The 26,171-nt window shown below is 34.2% G+C and overlaps 1 protein-coding gene across 1 annotated transcript in view; it reads right to left on the bottom strand.

The window, feature by feature from the left end:
- The window catches only part of LOC126883334 (trypsin-1-like), a 43,705-nt gene extending 29,811 nt beyond the window's left edge, over window positions 1–13,894 (bottom strand). The window contains exon 1 of the mRNA XM_050648764.1: window positions 13,730–13,894. Coding sequence (XP_050504721.1) covers window positions 13,730–13,772 — 43 coding nt within the window. The 5' untranslated portion in view covers window positions 13,773–13,894. The remainder of the gene's footprint in view (window positions 1–13,729) is intronic.
- Between the last annotated feature and the right edge of the window lie 12,277 nt (window positions 13,895–26,171).

The following is a 26,171-nucleotide window of genomic DNA, read 5'->3' as shown; positions in this document are numbered from 1 at the left end:
GGATTTTACGGCCCTTCCCATTTAGAGACTGTTTTTCGTTCTCGTCCCCAAGACTTCCAAAAATTTCAAAAATTTAAGCCCGACCTTTACGGCTTTGGATAGCACAGATCATTACCTTTCCAACGCATGTTTAATTTTGAAAATCGGTTATACCATTCAAAAGTTATCGAGCTCAGAAGTATGACTCAATTTTTATTTAAAAAAGGGAAAATGTTTGTATGTATAAACGTTTGTTTATACATACAAACATGTTTATAAATGTTTGTTTGTATGTATATGTATGTGTGTGTGTGTTTAGATTTATGACCTTGGTTTATGTATATGTATATACAGTGCTAGTCAAAAGTCCGTACCCCCCCTCGTATCTTTTGAACGGTTATACCTATAATAGTGAAATTTGGAGTGAGGAAATAAACGGACGTAAGCTTCTTAACTAGTTATTACAGGTGACGTAATAGTGACAGATGACGTTACAGAGCCACTGTGACCGATAATTTTAAATGGGACCTTATAGCAAGTGATACCTCGTTTGAAAGGTATTTAAAATACCTATTCAGTCATACTAATTTTTTTGGGTTTAAGTTGATTTTGATTTTGGTGAATAAATTAAATAAATATAATATTGTAGTTTCGAATTTAATTAATAAAAATTCAAATGTCAGCCTATGGATTTTTGTCAAAAAAGTTGACGTTTTTTAATTCTCTGGTAGTTTTTACGTCAACGTCAACCTGTTTGACAAGTAATCATAGGCGGAATTTTGAATTTTTATTAATTAAATGCGAAACTACAATTTTATATTTATTTCATTTATTCATCAAAATTTGCTTAAACCCAAACAAAATTAGTATGACTGAATAGGTATTTTAAATACCTTTCATACGAGGTATCACTTGCCATAAGGTCCCATTTAAAATTATCGGTCACAGTGGCTCTGTAACTTCATCTGTCACTATGACGTCACCTGTCATAACTAGTTAAGAAGCTTACGTCCGTTTATTTTCTCCCTCCAAATTTCACTATTATAGGTATAACCGTTCAAAAGATACGAGGGGATGTACGGACTTTTGACTAGCACTGTATGTATGTATGTATGTATGTATGTGTGTGGAAAAGTTACACCGATCTGAATTTTTCTCTGCGTTTCAAGAAGGTCTGAGCGCCGATTTAGAACGGGTCTAATTTTTGACTTCTGACTACCCGTAAGCCAGCTAGAGGACTAGGTAGATACAAAATAAATAGCATATTTTTTGGGCGTATATATCTTAGGTTCAAGGAGAGACAGGAAAACCGCAAATACACCAAATCAATAGGGTTGAGTTAAGCTTTCAAATGGTGCTTAAGCGATCAACCTGAGATATACACACTGCTCACCATAGCCGAAAAACTGAAAAATTAAACTTTGAAAATTTTGGTTTTTCGACAATTACTCAAAATTTCAACCTACGAATTGCGCCAATAACTGAGCGTTTGTAGGACTCAGGATGCGTCTAACGGTGTATATCTGATATCTGGTAAAATTCGAATTTTTTAGTTATAGGCTTCATAAATATGATCAAATCTATTTCTTATGGGAAAAACCGTTTTTCAAGCTCAATTATTCCTGTAACACGTTCAGTTATAATACTTGATCTTGGATGCATCAGATACTACTTGTCAATACGTTTTAAACTCATGTTTAGTGATCAACATCAGTTCAGCCGTTCAGAAGTTATAGAGCTCCAAAATATAATTAGTCCAAGAACTTAAACTTTTCACTTCGCAATTTTTACAGAATGGATCGATTTGCTTGAAAATTTGACAATAAGTAGTGGATAGTCCAAGGATCAAAATCTATATGATGCCGAAAGACGCTTTTACCATGGGGTGGTTGCCACCCCATCTCGAGGGTGGAAATTTTTTATTATATTTTGACCGCAAATGTTGGTAAAAACATTAATTGTAAGCAAAAAATGTTTTATATTTTTTTGATAAACTTAATAGTTTTCGATTTATTGGTTATCGAAACTTAGTTTATATCGAAAAAATCAATGTTATTAATCAATCATGGTTTATGTACTTGTAGTGGTTACAATGCTAAGTTTGATTGGGCAATCCGAGTTCATTTGCCGGCCATAATTACATAATTATTAGGATGGCTGGGATATGAACTTGGATTATCTTATCACTGGTGTCGTAAGTACTAGATCATTTGGGAGAGAATGCGGCCAAGGCGACCCCAGAAAACGGCAATTCTCGCTAGTGGCGCACAACCCCTCTACATGCGACACTATATATACACGAAATTTTCGATTTTCTAAATTTGACTGAATTAAAAAATTAAAATTTAGGAAAAGACTCGCCCATCCATATGTGAACATTTCATTTTGGTCATAGGGTGTGGATTTTACGTCTATTCCTATTTAGGGTCTGTTTTCTTTCTCGTTCTCAAAACTACCAAAAATTTCAAAAATATAAGTTCGACCTTTGCGGCTTCTGATAGTACTGATCATTACCTTTCCAACGCACATGTAATTTTGAAAATTACCAGAGAACGGCAGTTCTCGCCAGTGGAGCACAACACCCCTACATGCGACACTATATATACACGAAATTTTCGATTTTCTAAATCTGACTGAATTGAAAATTGAGCCAAATCCCACACACACACACACACACACACACACATGCTCGTATCAACCCCAGCCCCGGGGAACATGTGTGTTCCAATGGAAAAGTGGAACCCACATCCAATCAATTGAGCCAAATCCCATCTTAAAGTTTAGGAAAAAACTCGTCCATCCATGTGTTACTTCTCCATTTTGGTCCAAGGCTGTGGATTTTACGGCCCTTCCCATTTAGGGTCTGTTTTTCGTTCTCGTCCCCAAAACTCCCAAAAATTTCAAAAACTTAAATTCGACCTTTCCAACGCATGTTTAATTTTGAAAATCGGTTATACCGTTCAAAAGTTACCGAGCTCAGAATTAGAACTATTTTTTTTTAAGGGGAAAAATGTTTGTGGATATGTATGTATGTATGTATGTATGTGGAAAAGTTACACCGATCTGAATTTTTTTCTGAGTTTCAAGAGGGTGTAAGGGCCGATTCAGAACCGGTGTAATTTTTGACTTCTGACTACCCGTAAGCCAGCTATAGGGCTAGGTAGATACAAAATGTCAAATTTTTTGGGCGTATATTATATATCTTAGGTTCAAGGAGAGACAGGAAAATCGCAAATACATCACATCAATAGGGTTGAGTTAAGCTTTTAAATGATGCCTAAGCGATCAAGCTCAGACATACACACGGCTCAGTATAGCCAAAAAATTGAAAAACTAAACTTTGAAAGATTAAAAAGGGTTAGATTAAAACTTTGAAAATTTTGGTTTTTCGACAATTACTCAAAATTTTAACCTACGAATTGCGCCAATAACTGAGCGTTTGTAGAAGGACTCTAGGCGAATCTAACGTTGTTTACCTCATATCCGGGAAAATTCGAAATTTTAAGTTATACGCTTCATAAGTATGATCAAATCTATTTCCTATGGGGAAAAACGGTTTTTCAAGCTCAATAATTTCTGTAACAGCTTTAGTTTTCATACTTGACCTCAGATGCATCAGATACTACTTGTCAATACGTTTCAAACTCATGTTTAGTGATCAAAATCGCTTAAGCCGTTTAGAAGTTATTAAGCTACAAAAGTATAATCCAATTAACGATTATTCCCGAAATGGTTTATGTAGTTGTAGTGGTTACGAAGCTAAATTTGATCTGCAACGGGCAATCCGAGTTCATTTGCCAGCCATCCCAATATTTTTATTCAATCTATTTCGACTAGAAAAAAAATCTAGTGTACATTCGATGGACACTAGATCATTTGGGAGATAATGCGACAAAGGTGACCATTTATAAAGCTTAACGTGTAATCGAGAAATATTGCATTCAACTTCATACATTTAATTTGTATATAACTTGAAAAACTCCTGATACAAGAATAAAAAACCGCTAAACGCCGTAAAAATGAGTGGCGCATACAATATTCCAGCTACAAAAGATCTGATATGAAAATTACGTGGCACGAAATTGTATTTTCGTTTTGATGCAAAACAAAATTCTAGTTTTATTTTAAAAGGTTTTTCCATAATATTTGCTAAATTTGAAGTAAACGCGCCACAAAAGAGTTTCAAAATTAAAACTGTATCAAATTTACTCTTTTGTGGCACGTTTACTTCAAATTTAGCAAATATTATGGAAAAATCTTTTAAAATAAAACTAGAATTTTGTTTTGCATCAAAATGAAAATACATTTTCGCGCCACGTAATTTTCATATCAGATATTTTGTAGCTGGAATATTGTATGCGCCACTCATTTTTACGGCCTTTAGCGGTTTTTTATTATTTTGTATGAAGACAGAAAGAAACAACCACATACCAAAAAACTTACACAAACTTTTATTAATAAATCATTGAGAAAAATTCTAAAAATATACTTGCTGATAAAATAACAAACGCAGAACTATGGAGAAAAATAAAACATGAGAAAATTAAAAGTAACGATTAATAGAAGGAAATGGAAATGGATTGGACACACACTAAGGAAAGACCAAAATAATACTACCAGACAGGCACTCGAATATCAACCAAACGGAAGAAAAAGAAAAGAAGAAAAGGAAGACCGTATAATAGCTAGAGAAGAACTCTAATAAGAGTTCATGGAATAATTGGCCTAAGATGAAGAGAGAACAAAGAGAGCGCGGAAAATAGAAAGGTATGTAGACAAATTTCGAAGGAATATCAGCTATCTTTTAATTTGGCTAAGGAACTGTCTTTCACTTCACTGTCAATTAGGGATGGGAAGCTTTGCAATAATCGGTTTTTCCGGTTGTTTTCTTGTCTCGGTTATAACCGGTGAAAAACCGGATAAGCAGAAAACATACTGAATTCAGAGAAAAAATGGGAAAATTTTTCACCCCCGCGCCTAAATGAGAAATTTTAAGCTGACTGAAACCAATTTCACAACACTGATGACTGATTTCTATACTGATATGGATTCGAAGTGACGCAAACTAAAGCGCAATGTAAATGTAACCTATTGGATACTGGCTATGACTAAAAGAACCGAACACCGGTTTTTGGAATAACCGGTTTTTTTGACCGGTTATAACCACCAAGTTAAACCGTAGGTAAAAAAACGGTATAACCGAAAACCGGTGTTTGGTCAACAACCGCCATCCCATAAGGCGGTACACATAGTGGAAGCGGGTTCCTGCTTACGGGCAAACCGCGCGGTTCTCGCGCGCGTGTATGGTAACACAGTGAAGACGGGTAAAAGCGAGATAGATCGTTCACATTTGGCTGGCAGTTGCGTCTACTACTTGTAGCAAAATGTCGTCTTCCGATATAATTGCTTTGGAATTCTGTTTTGACTAAACTGAAAAGAAAGAGAGTTGGTGTACATCCTATTAATCGAGAAAGATTAATTTATGGAGAATATCATCATCTATTTCAAAAATTAAAAGATAATGAACGATTCTTCCAGTATATGAGAATGACTCAAGAGACTTTTAAATATATTTTGGAGGAAGTGGAGTATCGTTAAAACCAATATTAAACGCTCAACTTACAGTCAACCAACAGAATATCGAAAGAGTTGAGCAATATACATATCTGGGTACGAATTTAAATAGCCAATGGGACTACTCAACAGAAATTAAACAGAGAATAATAAAAGCGAAAGCAGTATACTTTAGAATGAGACCCATTTTCAACGAGTCGACAACGATGTCGAGACATATCATTAAAAACAAAATACTGTCTGTTGAAATGCTACATATTCACAGTTCTGCTCTACTGAATGGAAGCGTGGACACTAACTGTTGCATCTGTGAATCGGCTCGAAGCTTTCGAAATGTGGTGTTATAGGCGCATCTTACGTATATCCTGGGTTGACCGAATTACTAATGTGGAAGTCCTGCGTAGAATGGGGAAAGAGTGTGAAATTCTCATAACCACCAAAACAAAAAAATTATAATATCTACGGCCTTCTCCAACTGATTCTTCAAGAGAAGGTAAATGGTAAAAGATGACCGGGAAGAAGACGCATTTCCTGGCTTCAAAATTTACGAAAATGGTATAACACCACTACCACTGAACTGTTCCGCGCTGCGGTAAACAAAGTCAAGATAGCCATGATGATCGCCAACATCCGGAACGGATAGGCACTTTAATAAGAAGGAGTATCGTTTAATTAAAAACTGGTGTAATTTACATAAGCAGGCTATCCTTCCGGAAGAAAGGCTTGTTATAACATTGAGGTAAGTAGTTTTGTTGTAAATTTATTTTTTAAGTACTTATTTAGCAATAGTTAATACTGGAATGATTTTAGAAATACCTAAATCACACAAAATTACGGTATCAATAAGATTGATTTCATTACTTTTGTTTATTATAATGTACAATTTATAAAATTAATCCATGGAGAACTATCAATTCTTATTATAAAAGAGGGAATAAACTAAACTCTCATTCGAGTAAACATTAAAACCGCGCGGAAAAAACTAAATTCTCATTCTAGTAAAAGCGGTCAGGCGGGTTAAAGCGGTTGGCCCGCGCGAACCTGCTTTTACTATGTTCGTGTACATTTAAAGACGTGCATTCATTTTGAAAACGTTTAAAAGCGGGTCCGCGCGGTTTAACCGTAAGCGGAAACCGCCTCCACTGTGTGCGCCGACTAATAACTGTCAATTACCAAAAATAGATGTTTCATGCAATCGATCATCACAGACCATCGATATATTACATGGCTTATTTTTGTGAAAACATATAAATTGGAGATAAAATATGAGAATAGATAGGCCATTCTATTTTTTCAAAAATTTTCATAGTTGTAATAGTATTCGTTCATTCACCCTAATAACACAAAACATTCCAGGAATGTTCCTAGAAGGTACACACAGGACATTGAAAACATTCCTGGAATGTCCCCAAAAGCACACGAACGTCCCTGGAAAGTCCCAGGAAAGTGCTGTGTCAGAATTTTAAACATTCCTTGAATGTCTTGTTGGAACACTCCATGAATGTGTACGAATGTTCTTTGAACATTCACAGTATATTGTTTAGACGGAATGTCTTGTTGAAACATTCCATGAATGTTCTTAGGACATTCAAAGTATATTTTTTAGACATTCTCTGAAATATATCGTCAGTGATGTGACAATACCTCCTATATGTTTTTTCATGAGTTTTGCAGGAGACGAAAAACATTTTTTACGGTCACCTCCTGTTTTCATACGTAAGTTTTGACTTGTTTTGTAGTAAATAGATAGTTGGATTTACTACAAAACAAATCAAAAAATATATGAAAACACGAGGTGGCCCAAACAAGTTTTTCATCTCCTACAAAATTCATGAAAAAGCAGATAGGAGGTATTGTCACATCACCGACGATATACCAGAAGTACAGTAGGAAAAATGAAAGAATACCCATGAACGAACATATAAAACACGCTGTATTTTCCTGTCACCGTGTCACATAAAAAACTGGTCAGCACAAGTACATGTAATAATTATTGTTACTTGCACTGGACAATTTTCTTTGTGACACGGTGACAGGAAAATACAGCGTGTTTTATATGTTCATTCATGGGTATTCTTTCATTTTTCCGACTGTATATGTAGCCATACCAAATAATACGTCCTTGATAAATATAAACATTTTTATTGCACAAAATCTTGTCATATATTTTTTTCCATAATCATCACTACGATGACGATTCATTGTATTGAATTGTTCATTAGAATTACAATCTGGTCATAACTCTGACCAATGAGCAATTTTAATTTAACCTAAATTACTACTGTTCCTTAAAATGAAGAGCTTACCCATAACAGGCACACAAGCACTATGCTCTGCTTTTCTAACCGCACTATTCTAACATACACATGCACACAAGCATTGTGCTCTGCTTTTCACTATCACTCAAACTAGTTCAAAAGGCTTTGTCCTCTTCAATCTTCTAGTTTGCCCAGTAGTATCCAGGAGCTGGATTTCCTCAATATTCTTGTAGGTACTTACGAAGTTGTTGCTTGTGACTTCCAACTTTACTCCAACTTTAAAAACAAATCCAGCTGTAAAATATTTATGTGCCTGAAGGCTTTTGTATGCTTTCATCTATAATATCTATAATAGTAATTTGGTGGAATGCACTTTATGGTAAAATCCAATTCTGACTGAATTGTATATGGATCTAAATCCCCAATTATTTTCAACTTCAATAAATATCTAAAACAATAAAAGAAATAATGTTATTTCTTGCAAAATTCATCAATATTGATAAATATCAGAGAAAAATGAACATTGATAAAAATTGTTTGCCCTACCTTTCTCCAGACATCTGGTGTCTCCAATAATAATTTCCTTAAATAATCACTTTGCAGTGTGGTAAAGTTTATAAAGTTCACAAAATACAGCAAACGAAATCCAAATGAATCCAAAATATGACGATTAAACAGTGAAATGATGAAATGAAATGATATTACAAACATAACCTCTGTAACCTGTATGCCATGCCAACCAGAACCAGAAGTCACGTGGTTTGGATTGCCTAAATACATATACACGCGCAGCAAATTTTAAAATGAATGCAAATTGAATAGTAAATGGCCTCTCTTAAAATATAGGACATTGGTAGTATGTTCATAGAATGTCTTGTGGTAACATTCCACGAATAACTTAATCAGATATTCACCGAATGTTCCTTGAATGTCCAGTACATTCAAACATTAATAGAACTTTGATAGAACATTCCTGGAATGTTTTGTGTTGTTAGGGCATATAATAGATTTCAAGTGAATAGACTAATCAATATGGCTTAAAAAAATAGGACTAAAAATTAACAAGTGTAATACATAATTTATGACAAATCTTGTAATAAGTTGTAATATTTTAATTATTGAAGGTTATAATCTCGACCTATAATACTTATAAGAACAAAAAGATAACTATCTAAGATAGAATATCTATCTAGATAAAATTCATCTGGATCAGACAATTAGAAAAGTAAAATACACACAAGAATTTCCATACATCCATACATTGATGATGTCGTATCAGATGCTACAGATCTACAGTAGGAAAAATGAAAGAATACCCATGAACGAACATATAAAACACGCTGTATTTTCCTGTCACCGATAATTATTATTATTACATGTACTTGCGCTGGCCAATTTTTTATGTGACACGGTGACAGGAAAATACAGCGTGTTTTATATGTTCGTTCATGGGTATTCTTTCATTTTTCCGACTGTATCTTAGATGAACTATAGGATAAGTAATTTGATAAACTGTTCTCAAGTACTGTATTTTTAGTACAATCCAATGACAAAATATTTTTCAATGATACTATTAGAAGCAAAAGTACTATTGCACTTATTTAATATCGATAAAATTAAATTTGTAAATAATATGGTGATAAAAATAACAAGATCTGAATTACACTTGTAGATAACCAAATATGATAAAATATAAAAAAGGATAATTCACCCTTTTCAACAAATAAAGTGATTTACATTAGCAAAAGTTAGGTAGGTAGGTACTTGATCTCGGTCTCGTGATATTGAATTTAATGAGTCAATTCAGAGCGGATTCAGAAAACATCTGTTTTTTACCCTGTATAAGCATAAAAGGTGGAATAGAAATCAAAATTATAGAAAAAAATTAAAATGTTGTACAGACAAAAAATAAAACCGCGTGACATCAAAAAAGTACTGAAAGAAAAGAGCAGTGGCAATTCTCAAGTAAATGGTGATAAATGATGATGACCAAGTAATTGAATACCTACGTACAGCATATAAATCTAACAATCTAAAAAATCTAACAATTGTCGAAAAAATGTTTAAATCTTTGTGGTTAGAAACATCAGAATATATAGTGAAAACGCTCATTTCGCGATATGGCATCATATCGTGAAAATGCATATGGTGAAAAAACATATAACTGCTCTGGTTTTTGTCCTTGTATATCCAAACTTTTTGTCGTATAAAGTTTTGATCATTTGCGACGTATAACCCATTAATCTGAAACTCTGATTATGTCGTGGAAAGCAAATAGTCCTTTCGCTAATGCAATTGTTTGCTAGCAATGCGAAAAAATTGTTCCACTTTAAACGAAGAAGCGGCGTCATTAAAAATATTTTGTGCCTCTTTGTCACTAGATGTTTAGTAATATCGTTTTTTGCACCATATCAGACCGAACATTCAGTATTGCATTTATCACACCGTACCATAAAACACCATCGAGTAAATCTTCGTAAAACTCGATACATTCTCTAATTTAGTTTACTCTGCATTAATTTTATGCGTTTCTATGTACCTTTTATTTCTTTATATTCACCATATAGACCAGGGCGCATCTGTAAAAATATTAGTACATTTGGACGTTGAGAGGTGACTCAAATTTTTTTGCAGAAATTGCTTGAAAATAACTCAATTAATAATATTTGAGTTATCCTCCCTCTCAAAAAGGTCCGGAACATTGTTTAAATAATCAAAATGTCAAAAAATGAAGGAAAAATTCGATTTTTTCTACGTTTTTTGATTATAACTTTAAGAATATTCATTTCCGAGAAAAGTTGTATTGAAATAAAAGTTGTGTAATTAAATTTCCTAGAATATAGAGTTGGTTGAAAATTTAAAAAATAGTCACCCTTGTTGCAAAATAGCAATAATTGGGAAAAAACTATACAAAAAGAAGTATTTGCATTTTACGTTTTTCAACCATTTATGCTAAACTTAGGACCTTCAAATTTCAGCCAGAAAAACTATATGATACAGTTAAACAATACTGTAAATTTCATTAAGATCGGTTCAATAGATTTTGCAAAATAAATTTTGCAATCCAGCTTTCGCAAAAAAAATTTATTTTTTCAAACTGGTACAGGACTGAAAATAAAGCAGATAGCAAGTTGAAATTTTTTTTGCTTATAGAAGTGTACTGTACCTTTCATTTTCAATTTGCAAAACTAAAATCGATTAACTACCACGGCGTCAGGATTTTTTTTAAATAAACATTAATTATTGGTGTTGCGCGCAGGACACCGGATAGTTTGCTCTGATTGGGCATTCCAATGACCTTTGATAATTATTGATACATTTTAATTTTTATTACATTTCGATATAAATAAATAAATTTGTTTATTGCAAAATAAAAACACATACTCTATCCTTTGAAATAACACTTTTTTTAGCAAAAACTTTCTTTGTTCATATATTTTAACTTGAGAATAAATGTTTATTATTTTTAAACATATACAATTGTTTAAACAATATTTCACAAACAATAATAAAATTAGTTTGGTTTTTGTGGAATTAAAATATTAAAATACAACAAAATATAGAGTAAGAAAATAATATATTAGATGAAGATTGGAAGAAATTTTGGTGGAAATCAACTTCATGTGAATCGAACACCGCTGTCCTGGGCGTAGCACCAATAATTAATGTTTATTTAAAAAAATTCCTGACGCCGTGATAGTTAATAGATTTTAATTTTGAAAATTACAAATGAAAGGTACAGTACACTTCTGTAAGCGAAAAAAATTTCAACTTGCTATCTGCTTTATTTTCAGTCCTATAACATTTTTAAAAAATGAATTGTTTTTGCGAAAGCTGGATTGCAAAATTTATTTTGCAAAATCTATTGAACCGATCTTAATGAAATTTACAGTATTGTTTTACTGTATCATAAAGTTTTTCTGGGTAAAACATGAAGGTCATAAGTATAGCATAAATGGTTGAAAAACGTAAAATGCGAATACTTGTTTTTGTATGGTTTTTTTCGCAAATATTGCTATTTTGCAACAAGGGTGACTATTTTTTCAACTTTTAACTAATTTTATAGTATAGGAAATTTAATTAGAGTCACAAAATTTGAGTCACCTCTCAACGTCCATCTCAAAACAGATGAGCCCTGGACTAATAATAGATAATATAATATAATACATAATATATTCTTACAGTACATTTAAAATAAGAAATACAGATATTTTCTAAAACGCGGAACATTTTTAAAAATCGGTGGGACGCGGGTCATTTCACTAAAAAATGGTACATTAACTATGGCGTTAACTATGTACATTTCGGGGAATCAGCGATTTGTTTTGATGCACATCCTTTGATATTCGTTAATTTACCGCTCCCAAGAGCGAATTACTGTGCACACACGAATCGTGTTGTTTACGAATCGATTTTTAACGCACAAGACCCTACACACTATTCGTACACTAACGTGCACTGACCGCCAATCGCGCATCACGAATCGCGAATCACTCAACGAACTAGCCGCTATACACTATGCGTGCACTGCCCACGAATCGCGAATCGCGCATCACGAATCGCGAATCGTGCATAATGTGTAGCCAGCTTAAGAAAGATCAAGATAGAGCAAGCAGACCCGCAAGTTACATGAATGAAACAGTACGGAAAAATAAAAATATTGGGAAAGAAATGGCAAATTACAATAATAACATACTCGGCAGAAACACAACCTGACACAGAGAGGGCTAAAAGAATGCTAGAAACAGCAGAAATGAAAAACCTTAGAAAATTAATGTGAAGACCCTAGGGGACACAGCTAGAAGTACAAATGTAGGACGGAGATGCACAAGGACTTAGTAAGAAATAGAAGAGTAGAATGGAACAATCATATAAGCCGAATGACAAAAAATAGGGTAGTCAAAACGGCGAGAGACGGTTTCCCAATAGGAAGATGATCAGTGAGCGACGAAAACGATGGAAGAACAACTTTCTGGGGGCACATTGAAAAACAGACAGTCATGTCTACGCCAAAATAGAAAAAAGAAGCAAATCACAAAAGGAGAAGTATCTAAAAAGAGTCGTCACTCAGTTTTTACTATCTGCTCTCACATAGAACTCTTGAACATGGCCGTTTACCAAGGATAACATAGAAAAAATACCAAAAACATAACAATATGTGGAAAAATAAATACTGAATACGAAACCGTCTGGAAACACATAATAAAATCAAAGTAAAAGATGCTCCAACTCAAATAGAAAAACTTAAATGGTCATTTTTTTGGGTATACTCTGAGAAAGAAGAAGAGCATATGGGACAAAATAATTATATATTGGAGTTGCACGAAGTTACAAAGGACCAAGAGGAAGATTACAATATAGATGATCAGATGACATAAAACAACATGCAGTTACTGAGATAAACGCAAATACCTAAAAATTTGGAAAGATTGAGAAAAAATGGGGAGTCTACGTCCAGAGGTGGATATTCTTGACTAATAGTATAGATATTTTCTAAATTTGGTCAATTATTTTTTACTCGCATCACTTAAAAAAGAATGCGTTGCTTCTTGTAGTACAGTTAACGTATACTACAGAGGAAGCAACTGTTGTCATGGAGGGGGGAGAGGTATTGAATGAGGTAAATAGTATGCCTTATGGAGGTGGTAAGTGATAGCATAAATATCCTTTATCCTTTAGTACGTCAAAGCTGAATCGACTATGACGTGCAAAAGGTATGACATAGAAAAAAGGTAAAAGGTTTGACAAAAAGTGACATTATTTATGTCGAATAACTCCACCCTAAATATGTGTTTTCTTGTGATAACTAAATAAACTGAAATCACCGATTTTTAAAACTAACTCCTAAATTTTTATAGAATGCATAATATGACCGAATAAATAAAAAGATTTTTTTTAAGTTATTATGGCGTTCTTACCAAATGCTTGGATAATAAAGAGCGAAAATACGGCAAAAAACATGTCGCACTGTGCAGATCAAAATATTCTCAATACACAATTATTATTACTAATAGTTGTTACATATTTATAACTCGAGATAACATAATCTCCAACTTGAAGACAATCTGGTAGGAAATGTTCACTTAGTTTTCTAAAACTTCAAATTTTTTATCATCTTCAAAATTTTTTGATATACCTACTTTATTAGAATTGACGATAAGACAAATCATAATACTTCTTCATTGAAATAGCAATAGTCCTGTCGCCAGTGGGGGTACAACGGCCTCCTTAATTCAGATGGCCTTACCCAAGTTTTTTTATGTATTTTGACCCGTAGAACACGAATTTTTTGGGTAACAGTCGATCTGGATGTCGATAAGATTGTTATAAACAAAGAACTTGAGGAATCACATAACAGCGATTTCTCGTAAAACAATACATTGTTTTATACTTTTTGGGTCATTCTAAGCAAAAAATGTTTTTACAAGTTTTTTCGTAGGACGCATAGTTTTCGACATAAACGCGGTTGAACTTTCAAAAAATCGAAAAATTGCAATTTTTGAACCCGAATAACTTTTGATTGAAAAATAAAATGGTAATTCTGCTTACCGCATTTGAAAGTTCAATTCAAATTCTATCGGTTTTGATTACTTTCATTGCTCAAAATTAATTTTTTATTGTTAAACAAAGCTATAAACACATAGTGATTGAATGATGTTTTCAATGCATTTCCCATTTGAAATCGAACGAGTAGGCGCATACAGAGAATTTCTACGTAAATTACGTACATTAAAACGCATGCATTGGCACGGGAAACTATGTGTTTATGGCTTAGTTTAACAAATAAAAACTTAATTTTTAGCAACGCAAATAATCAAGACCGATAGAATTTGACTTGAACTTTCAAATGCAGTAAGCAGAATTGCTATTTTATTTTTTAGTCAAAAGTTATTCGGGTTCAAAAATTGCACTTTTTCGATTTTTTGACCGCGTTTATCTCTAAAACTATGCATCCTACGAAAAAACTTGTAAAACGATTTTTTGCTGAGAATCACCTAAAAAATACAAAAAAATGTTTTGTTCTGCGAAAAATCGCTGTTATGTAATTCCTCAAGTTCTTTGTTTATGACAAACTTATCGACATCCGGATCAACTGTTACCCAAAAAATTCGTGTTCTACGGGTCAAAATACATAAAAGAAAACTTGGGTAAGTCCATCTGAATTAAGGAGGCCGTTGTACCCCCCTGGCGACAGGACTACAATCTAAAACATTGAAAAAAAAAATAGTTTAAATGAGGAAATTGATACTTGTTACGGTTCATTCAGTTCATACAATAATACAATTTCAAAAGTTGTATCACTATAAGTAAAATTATACTTAAGCAATAATTCCTTAGTACAGTCGACCTCGCTTATTAGAATACCGGTTACAGGAGTATCCCGACTTATGAAATATAAATTGAAAGTCTCTTCTTCTTCTTATTTCTAACATGCTATTAAGCTACTCCCTGTTCATTGCCAGCAAGTCTTCCCCGGATGCATCTAAACATTCCGTATATGTATTTGGCACCTAGGAGTTTTCTATTGGTTTATTGCGGCACGAGGGCATATTTCAACCAATAGGCGGCGATGTGCCATTCACGTATACGGAATATTATTCGGTGCGAAATTCATATACGGAATGTTAAATATTCGTAGACGGAAAAAAAACAACTTTTTAGAGGAGATTGATTTTAAAATACTTGAATGTATTATTAAATAAAACAATAATTATAGTAAAAAAACTGTTTTCAATCTAATAGCACATAAAACAACATCCAAAAATGTTACTCTACATCCAACCAGATTGAAAACAATGGGAACCTTCTCTGGTAACACCTCCGAGGCTTCTACAATTTGCAAGCCATAACGGATGCTGAGACTAAGGTAGATGAGGGAATTTTACAATTTATAATTCACGTCCCATCTGCTCAGCGCGGTAAAGTTCCAACGATAATGGTTCCCTTCATACTCCAATCAGAGTAAACATGTAAATCAAAAATGAATAACCATTTTCAATTTCGTTGCAACACGAACTTAGTTTTTTGTTAGCAGTTGCCGCTAGGGCATCCCTGCCATTTCGTTCGTTGCAATCCGTGACTGCACGCCGGGGTTTGTCCTAGTTGGGTCAGAGAGAGCAGCATATATGCCTCCTGATGAGAGACTAATAAGTTTCGAAACCGGTAGAGGTGCTTGCTGCACTCTCTGATTGCACTAGAATAATGATGCGGCTGTAGTTTCGTGTTGCAACGAAATTGAAAATGGTTATTCATTTTTGAATAATTATAGTATTTGGAATGTTATTTGGTGCGAAATAATGCGAATAGTATAGATTTGATAGACATTATTTCTTTATTTGAATATGGTTTCGCTTTCGCCGAATTTTTAATGACTTGCACGTGTTGTTTAGTATGTTTAGATATGTTTCAGCTATTCAATCCTGTTGAAGCTTAGGGCTGTGTGCGTGTGCTACCTGACGAAAATAGTCGTCTTTTTTATCTACGAAGTACGAACATTTAACATTCCTTATATTAATTTCGCACCAAATAACATTCCATATACGTGAATGGCACCTCGCCGCCTATTGGTTGAAATTTGCCCGCGTGTCGCAAAGACCAATAGAAAACTCCTAGGTGCCAAATACATATACGGAATGTTTAGATGCTCCCCGGATGATGAGGTCCAATATTCTCGCCACCGTTTTAGTGGTCTACCTGGTGGTTTTTTACCCACTGTGTTATTCGTTTTTGCACTTTTAACGACTCTGCTGTCCTCCATTCTCTTTATATGTTTGTTCCAATATCTTCGTCTCTGTCTGAGCCACCTTGAAATGTCCTGCATTCCACAGTTTTGTCTGATGTCTTCACTTTTTATTCTGTCACGTAGAGTTTTGCCTTGTATACTTCTTAGTGTTCTCATTTTAACTATTCTCATCATTTGTCACGTTCTATTTATGTCTGTCTTGTTTCTGCCGCATATGTTATAATAGGTCTTATTGTTGTTTTATATAATATGACTTTGCTTTCAGTATTTAGATATTTGTTCCTCCATACGATTTCTTTCAGGCATCCCGAGATTCTAGCTGCTTTCATTGTTTGATCTCTGACCTCTTTTGAGAGATTTCCATAGCTTGTTATTTCCGCTCCAAGATATTTGAAGTGATTGTTCCACCTGTTTTGAATTTGTTTTAATTTCCAATTTGCATCTTATTGGTTCTTTGGAAATTACTAGGCACTTAGTCTTCTCGGTGTTGATGAGCATATTTAGTTCTTTAGCTTTAGTATTAAATGCATGCAGTAGCCTTTGGAGATTATCTTTAAAATCGGCGATAAGGACAGCATCGTCAGCGTAGCTAACGAGTTATTCATCTTAAATCCAGCTGTTCTGGGTAGGTGTTCTTTTTGTCCATTATTAAATTAAATATGAAAAGGCTCAGTGAATCGCCTTGACGGCTTCCTGTGTTTATAACTATGTCTTCTGTTGTTCATAACTATGTCTATGTCATAACTATGTCATAACTATGTCTTCTCTTGTTTTTGTTTTACATTGTTTGTTAATATCGTGTACTAAACTTACGTGCATAGAAATCGGCCCACTTAAGAATTTGGTCATTTTTGATCTCATATTTCCTAAACCTGTTGGCCGATTTAAGTGAATTTTTGAACGTGTTGTAGCCTAATTCTTTAACAATACCACTGTAATAATATTGTTGCTAAACAGGTAAATTTTTATTGTATACCGGGTGTACCTTCTAGCATTTATAAAATACTCAAATTAAAACCCAACTATAATCTCAAGTTTTCTTAACATTCTGTTTTTTTATTCATTCGTTTATGTTGGATAATAAAAAAGTTAGGTACTTTAACAACTAGACATGTTCTTCATCAATACACGGTGTTCCTAAGTAAGTGCGACAAACTTTAAGGGGTAATTCTGCATGAAAAAATAATGACAGTTGGCTTTATAAACGTATGTCTGCAATTGTTTCGTTTCCGAGATACGGGATGTTGAATTTTTTCTTAAAAACTGACGATTTATTTTATTGCTTTAAAACCGGTTGAGATATGCCAATGAAATTTGGTGGGCTTTAAGACGTAGTCATTGCACATTTTTTGACATACAATGAAGAATTTAATATTCACCATTAGCGCTCATACGTGTAATATGACCGATAATATTACCCGTATGCACGCTAATGGTGAATATAAAATTCTTAATTTTATGTCAAAAAATCCGCCATAACTGTCTCTTAAACCTATCAAATTTCATTTGCATATCTCAACTGGTTTTAAAGCAATAAATAAATCGTCAGTTTGTAAGAAAAAATTCAACATCCCGTATCTCGGAAACAAAACATTTGCGGACATACGTTTATAAAGCCAACTGTCATTATTTTTTCATGCAGAATTACCCCTTAAAGTTTGTCGCACTTATTTAAAAACACCGTGTATTGATGAAGAGCATGTCTAGTTGTTGAAGTACCTAACTTTTTTATTGTCCAACATAAACGAATGTATCAAAAAACAGAATGTTAAGAAAACCTGAGACTATAGTTGGGTTTTAATTTGAGTATTTTATAAATGCTAGAATATTCCACAGGGTGATGCGAACTTTGAGAAAAAAACACAGTTTGATTGGTACACTCGGTATACAATGAAAATTTACCTATTTAGCAACAATATTATTACCGCGCTATTGTTAAAGAATTAGGCTATAACATGTTCAAAGAATCACTTAAATCGGCCAACAGGTTTAGGAAATGTAAGACATCAAAAATGACCAAATTTTTTAGTGGGCCGATTTCTATGCACGTAAGTTTAGGTTAATTTGCTTGTGGTTTAGCCCTTTTTCTCCCATTATTTCTAACACGTCCTTTAATCGCACTCTGTCAAAAGCCTTGGTCATATCGACGACATACATATTTTCAGGTTTATTAAATTCTATGGATTTTTCCATAATTCAAAGTCCCGAGACGTATTCATTTACTGTTTAATAAATATATCCGTTTATAGTAATACATTTCAATAAAATAATACAGCTTAGGTAATAGAATATTTTTCAGGTAAATGGATAAATTTTTATGTACAATTCCCTAAAAATTTAAATGATGTCTGGTTTATTGGGGTTTGTCATGTAATAGATACTTTATTATTTTGTTATGATTACCAATTCGACTCTTCCGTAAAACATCCACAGGTCGTACAGTACTTTCCATTTGTCTAAAAATTTCTATTGCACACTAGGGTGGAGTGAAAATGAGATATATATTTTTTTTTCAAAATTTCATTTTGCAATACCCGCAAAAAGTTGCCTTATAATATCCTAAAAATAAAAGGTAAATGATGTTTTTAATTATTTTAACATCTTTGGCCCTCTACCATCCCTTAAAGGGGTAATAATTTTTTTTTCAAAATTTCACTTTGCAATACCCGCAAAAAGTTGCCTTATAATATCCTAAAAATAAAAGGTAAATGATGTTTTGAATTATTTTAACATCTTGGGCCCTCTACCATCCCTTAAAGGAGTAATAATTTTTTTTTTCAAAATTTCACTTTGCCATACCCGCAAAAATTTACCTTATATTATCCTAAAAATAAAAGGTAAATGATGTTTTGAAATATTTTAACATATTTGGCCCTCTACCGCCCGTTGAAATGGTATTAGGGCATTTAATATGTTTCCAAAGTTTCAATTTGGAACTATTACATAATATATGTCATATAAGATAAAAAGTAAAGTAGAAAAAGGATTTATTATTATACTAAAAAACCATACAAACACAGCAGAGACGGACATTTGAACAATAATACTTTTTAAATAAAGAGCTGTAATAGCCATTATAGTCAGTTATAGCCACCATTCAATCACTACATCACCTTATAATCTTTTTTCGTTTCGAACGAGGGCATGATGCTCCTAGATTTAATTTTTGCTCTTATGAAGCCATCCCTAGCCGATTCACCAATCACCGACATAGACGCCTCAGTCACCATCTTAACACACCGTTCCACTGCCTGAGTATGACAGGGGAACTGAACGAAGTCCAAATCTGCCTCGGTATTATTGATGCATTGTTGGAGTGTTTGATTCAAGACGCCAGCTAAAATTGGAGGTGGGGTTACTTCACACGTCTGCCAGTTGATAACATCAATGTAGTCTAAGACATGGAAGTTCAGTTGTGGAATATGGAATTCTCTGACTTATGTGGGAACAGAGACCATTTCTCTAGCTTTCAAAATTCTACGCAAAGCTAGTTCTCTGATATACCTTCGTTCATCAGTTAGCATGGCTAATAGCACGTTTTCGGGGTGGCAATAATAAGCATTCCGTTGAATGACATTATCAATAATATTTTTAAGATCATCACTTAAATAACGAGATGATGATATTATCTTAAATATATGCCTTGCTCCATTCGCGCACGAAGGTTCTTTCTTTATCTGGAACCAAACTGGGGCATATACCTTTACTATGTACTCAGCCAGAATTTTTAAATTTGCAGATGGAATTTCGGTTGCAATATAAAGTCTTAGCATTCTGTTTGCGGCTGTAACCCATCTAGCGTGTGATAGTTTTCCTGCATTGAGAGTACTTAGATTTAAGGAGCACTGACCAGCCGAAATTGCAAGACATATTTCGTACATGTATTTCTGGTCGGTACTCAGATCACTATATTCCAATTCGGGCACAATGCAAGTAATTGCCTCAAATTGTACAGGCGGCAGTGCCTCGCAGTTTTCAAGCAATTTACCTATAGGTCCCGAATACTCACGAGGACCGCTTGTTGCACCATCAATGAATGCGAATAAGTGACGCAGAGGCAGCTCATTCGCATGCAGTAGGCAGATTAACCATTGCAAAGGACGTCCCAATTTATTCTGTAAATTCGCAATAACACCGTTTTTTTTCCGGTATTTGTGGCTGTACCATCACAACCAACAGCTAAAACTTCGTTGAAGTTTAATCCATTTTTAATACAAAAATCATAGATTGCTGTCGCTATGTGCTTCCCAGTTCCAGAACTCGGCGTCACATGGCCCAAATAAAGAGAATTTGGTTCTTCTATCATAGATATATGTTCTTCGCTGATCGTTCTTTTATGATATCTGTCGCCAACTATTTCCTGTGAGAGCGTTTTGTCTTTTCTGCCATCAAAAAATATACTTTTCAAGCCTCCTCCACTTCCAGTTTGCAAATTTTTGAGTAAAGCACGTGTTTTCTGGCGCTCTCTTCGAACCTTGCTTCTATCAACAACTTTAGAACAATCATCCATTGTTACAATACCGATGTCCTGTAACGTTGCTGAAGCAATTGCTGCAGCACATCTATCAGAAATACCATATTGGTCACAGACCCGTGAGAGTGTTGGAAGTGTGAACCTCATTTGTCCAACTTCTGATGTTGATGGCTCCGTTGCAGAGAATGTATAATTACTACTTTTTTTGAGTTCTGGAACTGCAACAATGTTAATAAATTGACCCTCATTACCATCGTCAATACTATCATCCATTATTTTAGCACTTTGACTACAGTCCTCTTCTTGCCATTGACGAAAGCGTTCTTCACGTTCGATTTCTGCTTTTTGTCTTTCAAGTTTCTTTCTTAATTTATTAGTCTCAATTATATCGACAGTTCCAATCCCCATTCTTCTATTTGAAATCTGGTCCAAAAGGAAAGACCGTTCTTCAGTTGGAACCTTACGTGACTTGACACAACAACAACTTATTGGGCATTTACAGGCTGCGATATCAAACAGCTTCGTTGATTCGTGTTTAAAAGTTTTTACTTTTATGGTGTAGTTTTCATTACGTTTTTTTTGTGGATATCTGATAAGGCTACGATATGTATTATAATGCTTACCAATCAGTTGACGGATGCGTTCGTGTGATACTGTGGGAATCGAAGCTCTTTGCCAAATTTCTTCTATTTGATGTCCTAACTGTTTGGATATTTCCGAAACGCTTGGCTCTTGGCCGGATCGTTCATGGATTAATTTATGTTTAATATACAAATAACCTTTTATAGTGTCTCCAATAGTTGGCAAAACGGTACTTTTAAGTTCTGAAGGGGCACCAAAAATGGGACATTCACTTATACTTCTGGTTACAACTCTTCCAGTCACACCGTCAGCCATTATTACCAACGCTGTAATTAAAATATTCTACTAATATTGCAAAACAGAGCATTAAAAAAAATAATACCTGTTGCTAGGCAGGATAATCGCTGTAATTCTTCAAATGTCACTTGTGAATTAATAATGAAACGAAAGTCTAATATAAACACCAAAATATCCAAAAATAGGTTAAATAGTGGCACTTCGTACTTACTAAACACAAATAACAGACACCATGTAACGCGTTCGAATATTAAAATCGTATGAAGGCAGAATCAGATGATCAGATGATTCTGCATCATAACAATAAGACCGCCCTCCCGCCTTGCTTAGCTACGGTGTTGTTTCCTTGGCAACGGCACGATCGTAGGGTCTATTTAGAAAATGATCGTAGTTATGTATTCCATAGGCGTAGTATGCAAATTAATTAATTAGGAAACAAATTATAAATTTTTTGCCTTGCTCAAAACAAACGATTTTTTTCATTTTTGGAGAAAAACAAGCGTTGGTAGAGGGCCCAAGCAGTTGTTCGAATTTGTTCATATTTTGCAAGTGCTTTTTACTTATCAATAGGCAACTTTTGGCGGGTATTGCGAAACAAGATTTCAACTTTCATTTTTTCGCTCCACCCTATTGCACACCCACTTCGTTGCCTGTTAATCAATTTTTAGAAACATTTTAGAATTCACCCAGAGACTACGTGTTTGCAAGAAGTAAATCATGGCATTGTTAAATTTCAAGAGAAAAGATCTTAGGACTGGATCCAGCGCCAGCGTAGCAAAAAAAATTTATTAATAGCAAGCTGAAAATTTGTTAATAGCTTAACGGTGTCTAGTCGGACAAACTTTGATATCTGGGAACGCTGGAACAGGAAAAGTTGTAATTGTGGAACGTGATTTAATTGTGGAACGTGTCATTCTGACAAGCTTATTATTGTGAAAAATAGTAGCTTCTTTTTAAGTTTATTTAATAACAAACTTTATATAATATATGAAAAAATGTTTGTCCGACAAAAATATGTTGGACATTTTAATAACGGACATAAGTCCGACACGTAGAACATGTCAAATAACAGGAATTATGTTGGTGGTAAATGGCAGTCTGATTTTTGCATGAAAGTTTAATGAAAGGGCGACAAATCAATTGGAAGTTCTGTCTGACAAAGTACATGGGACGTTTTCATAGTCTGACGTTCCAAATTTTTAACATGTTCCACAATTAACACTTCCCCTGTTCCAGTGTTCCCGTACATTAAAGTTTGTGCGACTAGACACGTTAAGCTGTTAACCAATTTTCAGCTTGCTATTAATCAACTTTTTTGGTACGCGGGATTCAGGCCTATCTTACTTTAAAAGAAAAAGTTGTTATGGGTCTCCAGTTTTAAAATTTAGAGAGAATTAAAATTTGAATATGCAAGCGTCTGTTTCTTTAGGTTAGGGGGTGAAAGTGCGTCATCAAAAAAAAACAAACTTTTAAAAGTATCGATTTGGTTTGTGTTTGGCAAATACTAGTGATTTGTTAGAACATTTAATTCATTGATAGTTATTGTTATTGTATTCACTCACAGATACGTATCTACATAATATAAACTGTAGTGAGTTTAAAGTTAAAATAAAAATCACGGTTCGGATTTATATAAGATTATATTTATTTACAAGTTTCATCATCATTGGCTCTACAACCCATGGTGGGTCTTAGAATGTTCCAGAATCAGCTTCCATTCCTTCCTAACGTTTGACTTGGTTTTCCAATTTCGTACTCTTAATACTCGTAAGTCGTCTTCCGCCTGGTCCTTAAATCGTGTTCTGGGCATAGATATAATAACACAATAGATTAGGCCAGGTCCGAAAAATAGCGTAACACGGAGCAGTTCGGGTCGGTGGTCTATCTATCTCTCTCTACCGGCGCTTAGCTTTCTGTCTCTAGCATATGATGGCTGCCACCTTTGTGTCACTGTCGTTCCATTACTCCCACCTCTTGGTAGATACGCTCACACTCGCACGACAGACAAAGATAGCTAGACCACTGTACTTGATATTGGCGTTACACCCCTATGCATTGAATGACATATCCCTAGCCTGATCTATTGTTGACATATCTATGGTTCTGGACCTGCCTCTTCTCCTCACTCCATCCGGTCTTTGGTTATAAAATGTGTTTCAACGGCTCCACCTCATTAATTTTCTTTAAGTTGCCAACCACTGCAGCGCAGCCTGTTTTATTTGATGCACATACCGATACTAGGCTCACTATGAAGACGGTAAAGCTCAAAATTATAGTGTCTACTAGTACATTCTTTGGCGCTTTTTGCGAAGCAATCATCGAAAAATACATTCTTAGCAAAAATGTAGCCTATAGGTTCATATTCGCCAAATTTCAAATAGTATATTTCAACGTTTTGGGGAAAACTCATTACGACTTTTCTAAAGAGTTTAAAAAGCTTTATGTCTGTTTTTATAAAAAAAAAAAAAAGATTCTAGCATCAAATTTAAGCAAGCTACGCTCAAAATACAGTTGGTCCCTTTTGTTTTGGCAAAAAGAAATCGGTAGAACGACCCACTAATTAGCAACTTAAATGAAATTAATCGTTACCGCTTCAAAAGTTGATTTATTTATGTTGTGTTTATATGATCTGTAAGTTTCATCGATCCAACGTGCTTATTTTTGACAAAAAATTGATTTTAAAGTAAAATTTTTAAAATTTTTAATTTTGAAAAATATGCTTTTTTCAAAATAACTTTAACTATTTAAAACAAAATACCTAGTTTTTCGAGCAGGGAAGCATGTTGCCCTTTAAGCATGTACTATTTTAATCCTTCAACATCGACTGGTATTCACCATATTTTATTTAAATATATCATGTAAACCATATATTACAATGTTACCACTCTAATTGGTGTGCTAGTTTCAACTTACTCAGCAGAATGCACTGAAGATGTTCTGAATTAGAACGAAAACGTTTTGCATGACTTTTTATGAAGTTTTTTAATAAACCATTTTATACCATATACAACTTGAAGTTTTTTACTTCTGTATGAGTTTTTTTAAATATAAAAAAAGGTCGATGAAAGTATCAAGTGCCGAAAGAATAAGGAATGATGTAATAAAATAACAAATGGGTATAGAGGGCACTAGAGTTGAGGATATTGGGAGAAAACAGCTCATATGGTATGGGCATGTGAGCCGAATGGATGACGAACGATTACCTAAAAAGAACTATGACGTGGCATGGCAACCCCCAGAGAAGAAAAATGAGGAAGACCACCCCAAAGCTGGAATCTGGGCGTTAGGAAAGCAATTAGCAATCGAAATATAAATGAAGGACTAACCCAGAACAGAATACAGTGGCGTTTGTTAGTCGGACAACGTCTTAAGACGTTATGAAACCGAATGTATATGTCGTAGGCAATTGGTGTAACACGTCATTCCGTGAAAAGCCTAGTCATTACACGTATTGCCGGTGTAATGACTAGGTGTATTTGCAAACGCTGTATTACAATCATTATTACTTTGTTTGACTGAAATTATGCGTTATTTCAGGGACTGCCGTCTACGGTTTAGGCAAACGGTGAAACCGCCTGAATGATTGAACGTTACAGCGTCTGACGGTTGTATGTTTAATCAATTCAGTCGTCGAATGATTTTACTACATATCTCGTTGCAAGTGTTTATTATTAAATAAATATGAATATCCACAAGGGTGTATTTTATGAAAGTTATATGAATTTTATAAGGAAGTGTATAGAAATGAACGGCCATGCATTTTTTATAGTTAAGGTTAGATTTAAGTGGTTCATACCTCATTCATTTTATCATAATTCCACGGCTTTTTGGCGTCCTTGTTCACTTGATAATATTAGATTACTTTTTCATAAAATATACCCTTGTGTATATCCATATTTTTATAATATTTATATAATAATAAACACTTGTAACGAGGTATGTGATAAAATCTTAATTCGACGACTGAATTGACTAAACATGCAACCGTCAGACGCTGTAACGTTCAATCATTCGGGCGGTTTCACCGTTTGCCTAAACCGTAGACGGCAGTCCCTGAAATGGCGCATAATTTCAGTCAAACAAAGTAATAATGGCTGCGTTCACCAGAAATAATCAGTTTAAGTTTCAACTGAACAGCTGTGTTTAAGCGCTTTAAAACTACGTTCAGTCTGGTGAATGGTATTTTTTCCGTTTGACACTTTCATAGTTGGTTTTGTTTTGTGTTCTCGCATGTTTTATGGATTATGAACTTAACCTAAAACGA

The sequence above is a fragment of the Diabrotica virgifera genome, chromosome 1, assembly GCF_917563875.1.
Source record: "Diabrotica virgifera virgifera chromosome 1, PGI_DIABVI_V3a".
Classification (NCBI taxonomy): domain Eukaryota; kingdom Metazoa; phylum Arthropoda; class Insecta; order Coleoptera; family Chrysomelidae; genus Diabrotica; species Diabrotica virgifera.
This window is presented reverse-complemented; position numbering and strand designations above follow the sequence as displayed.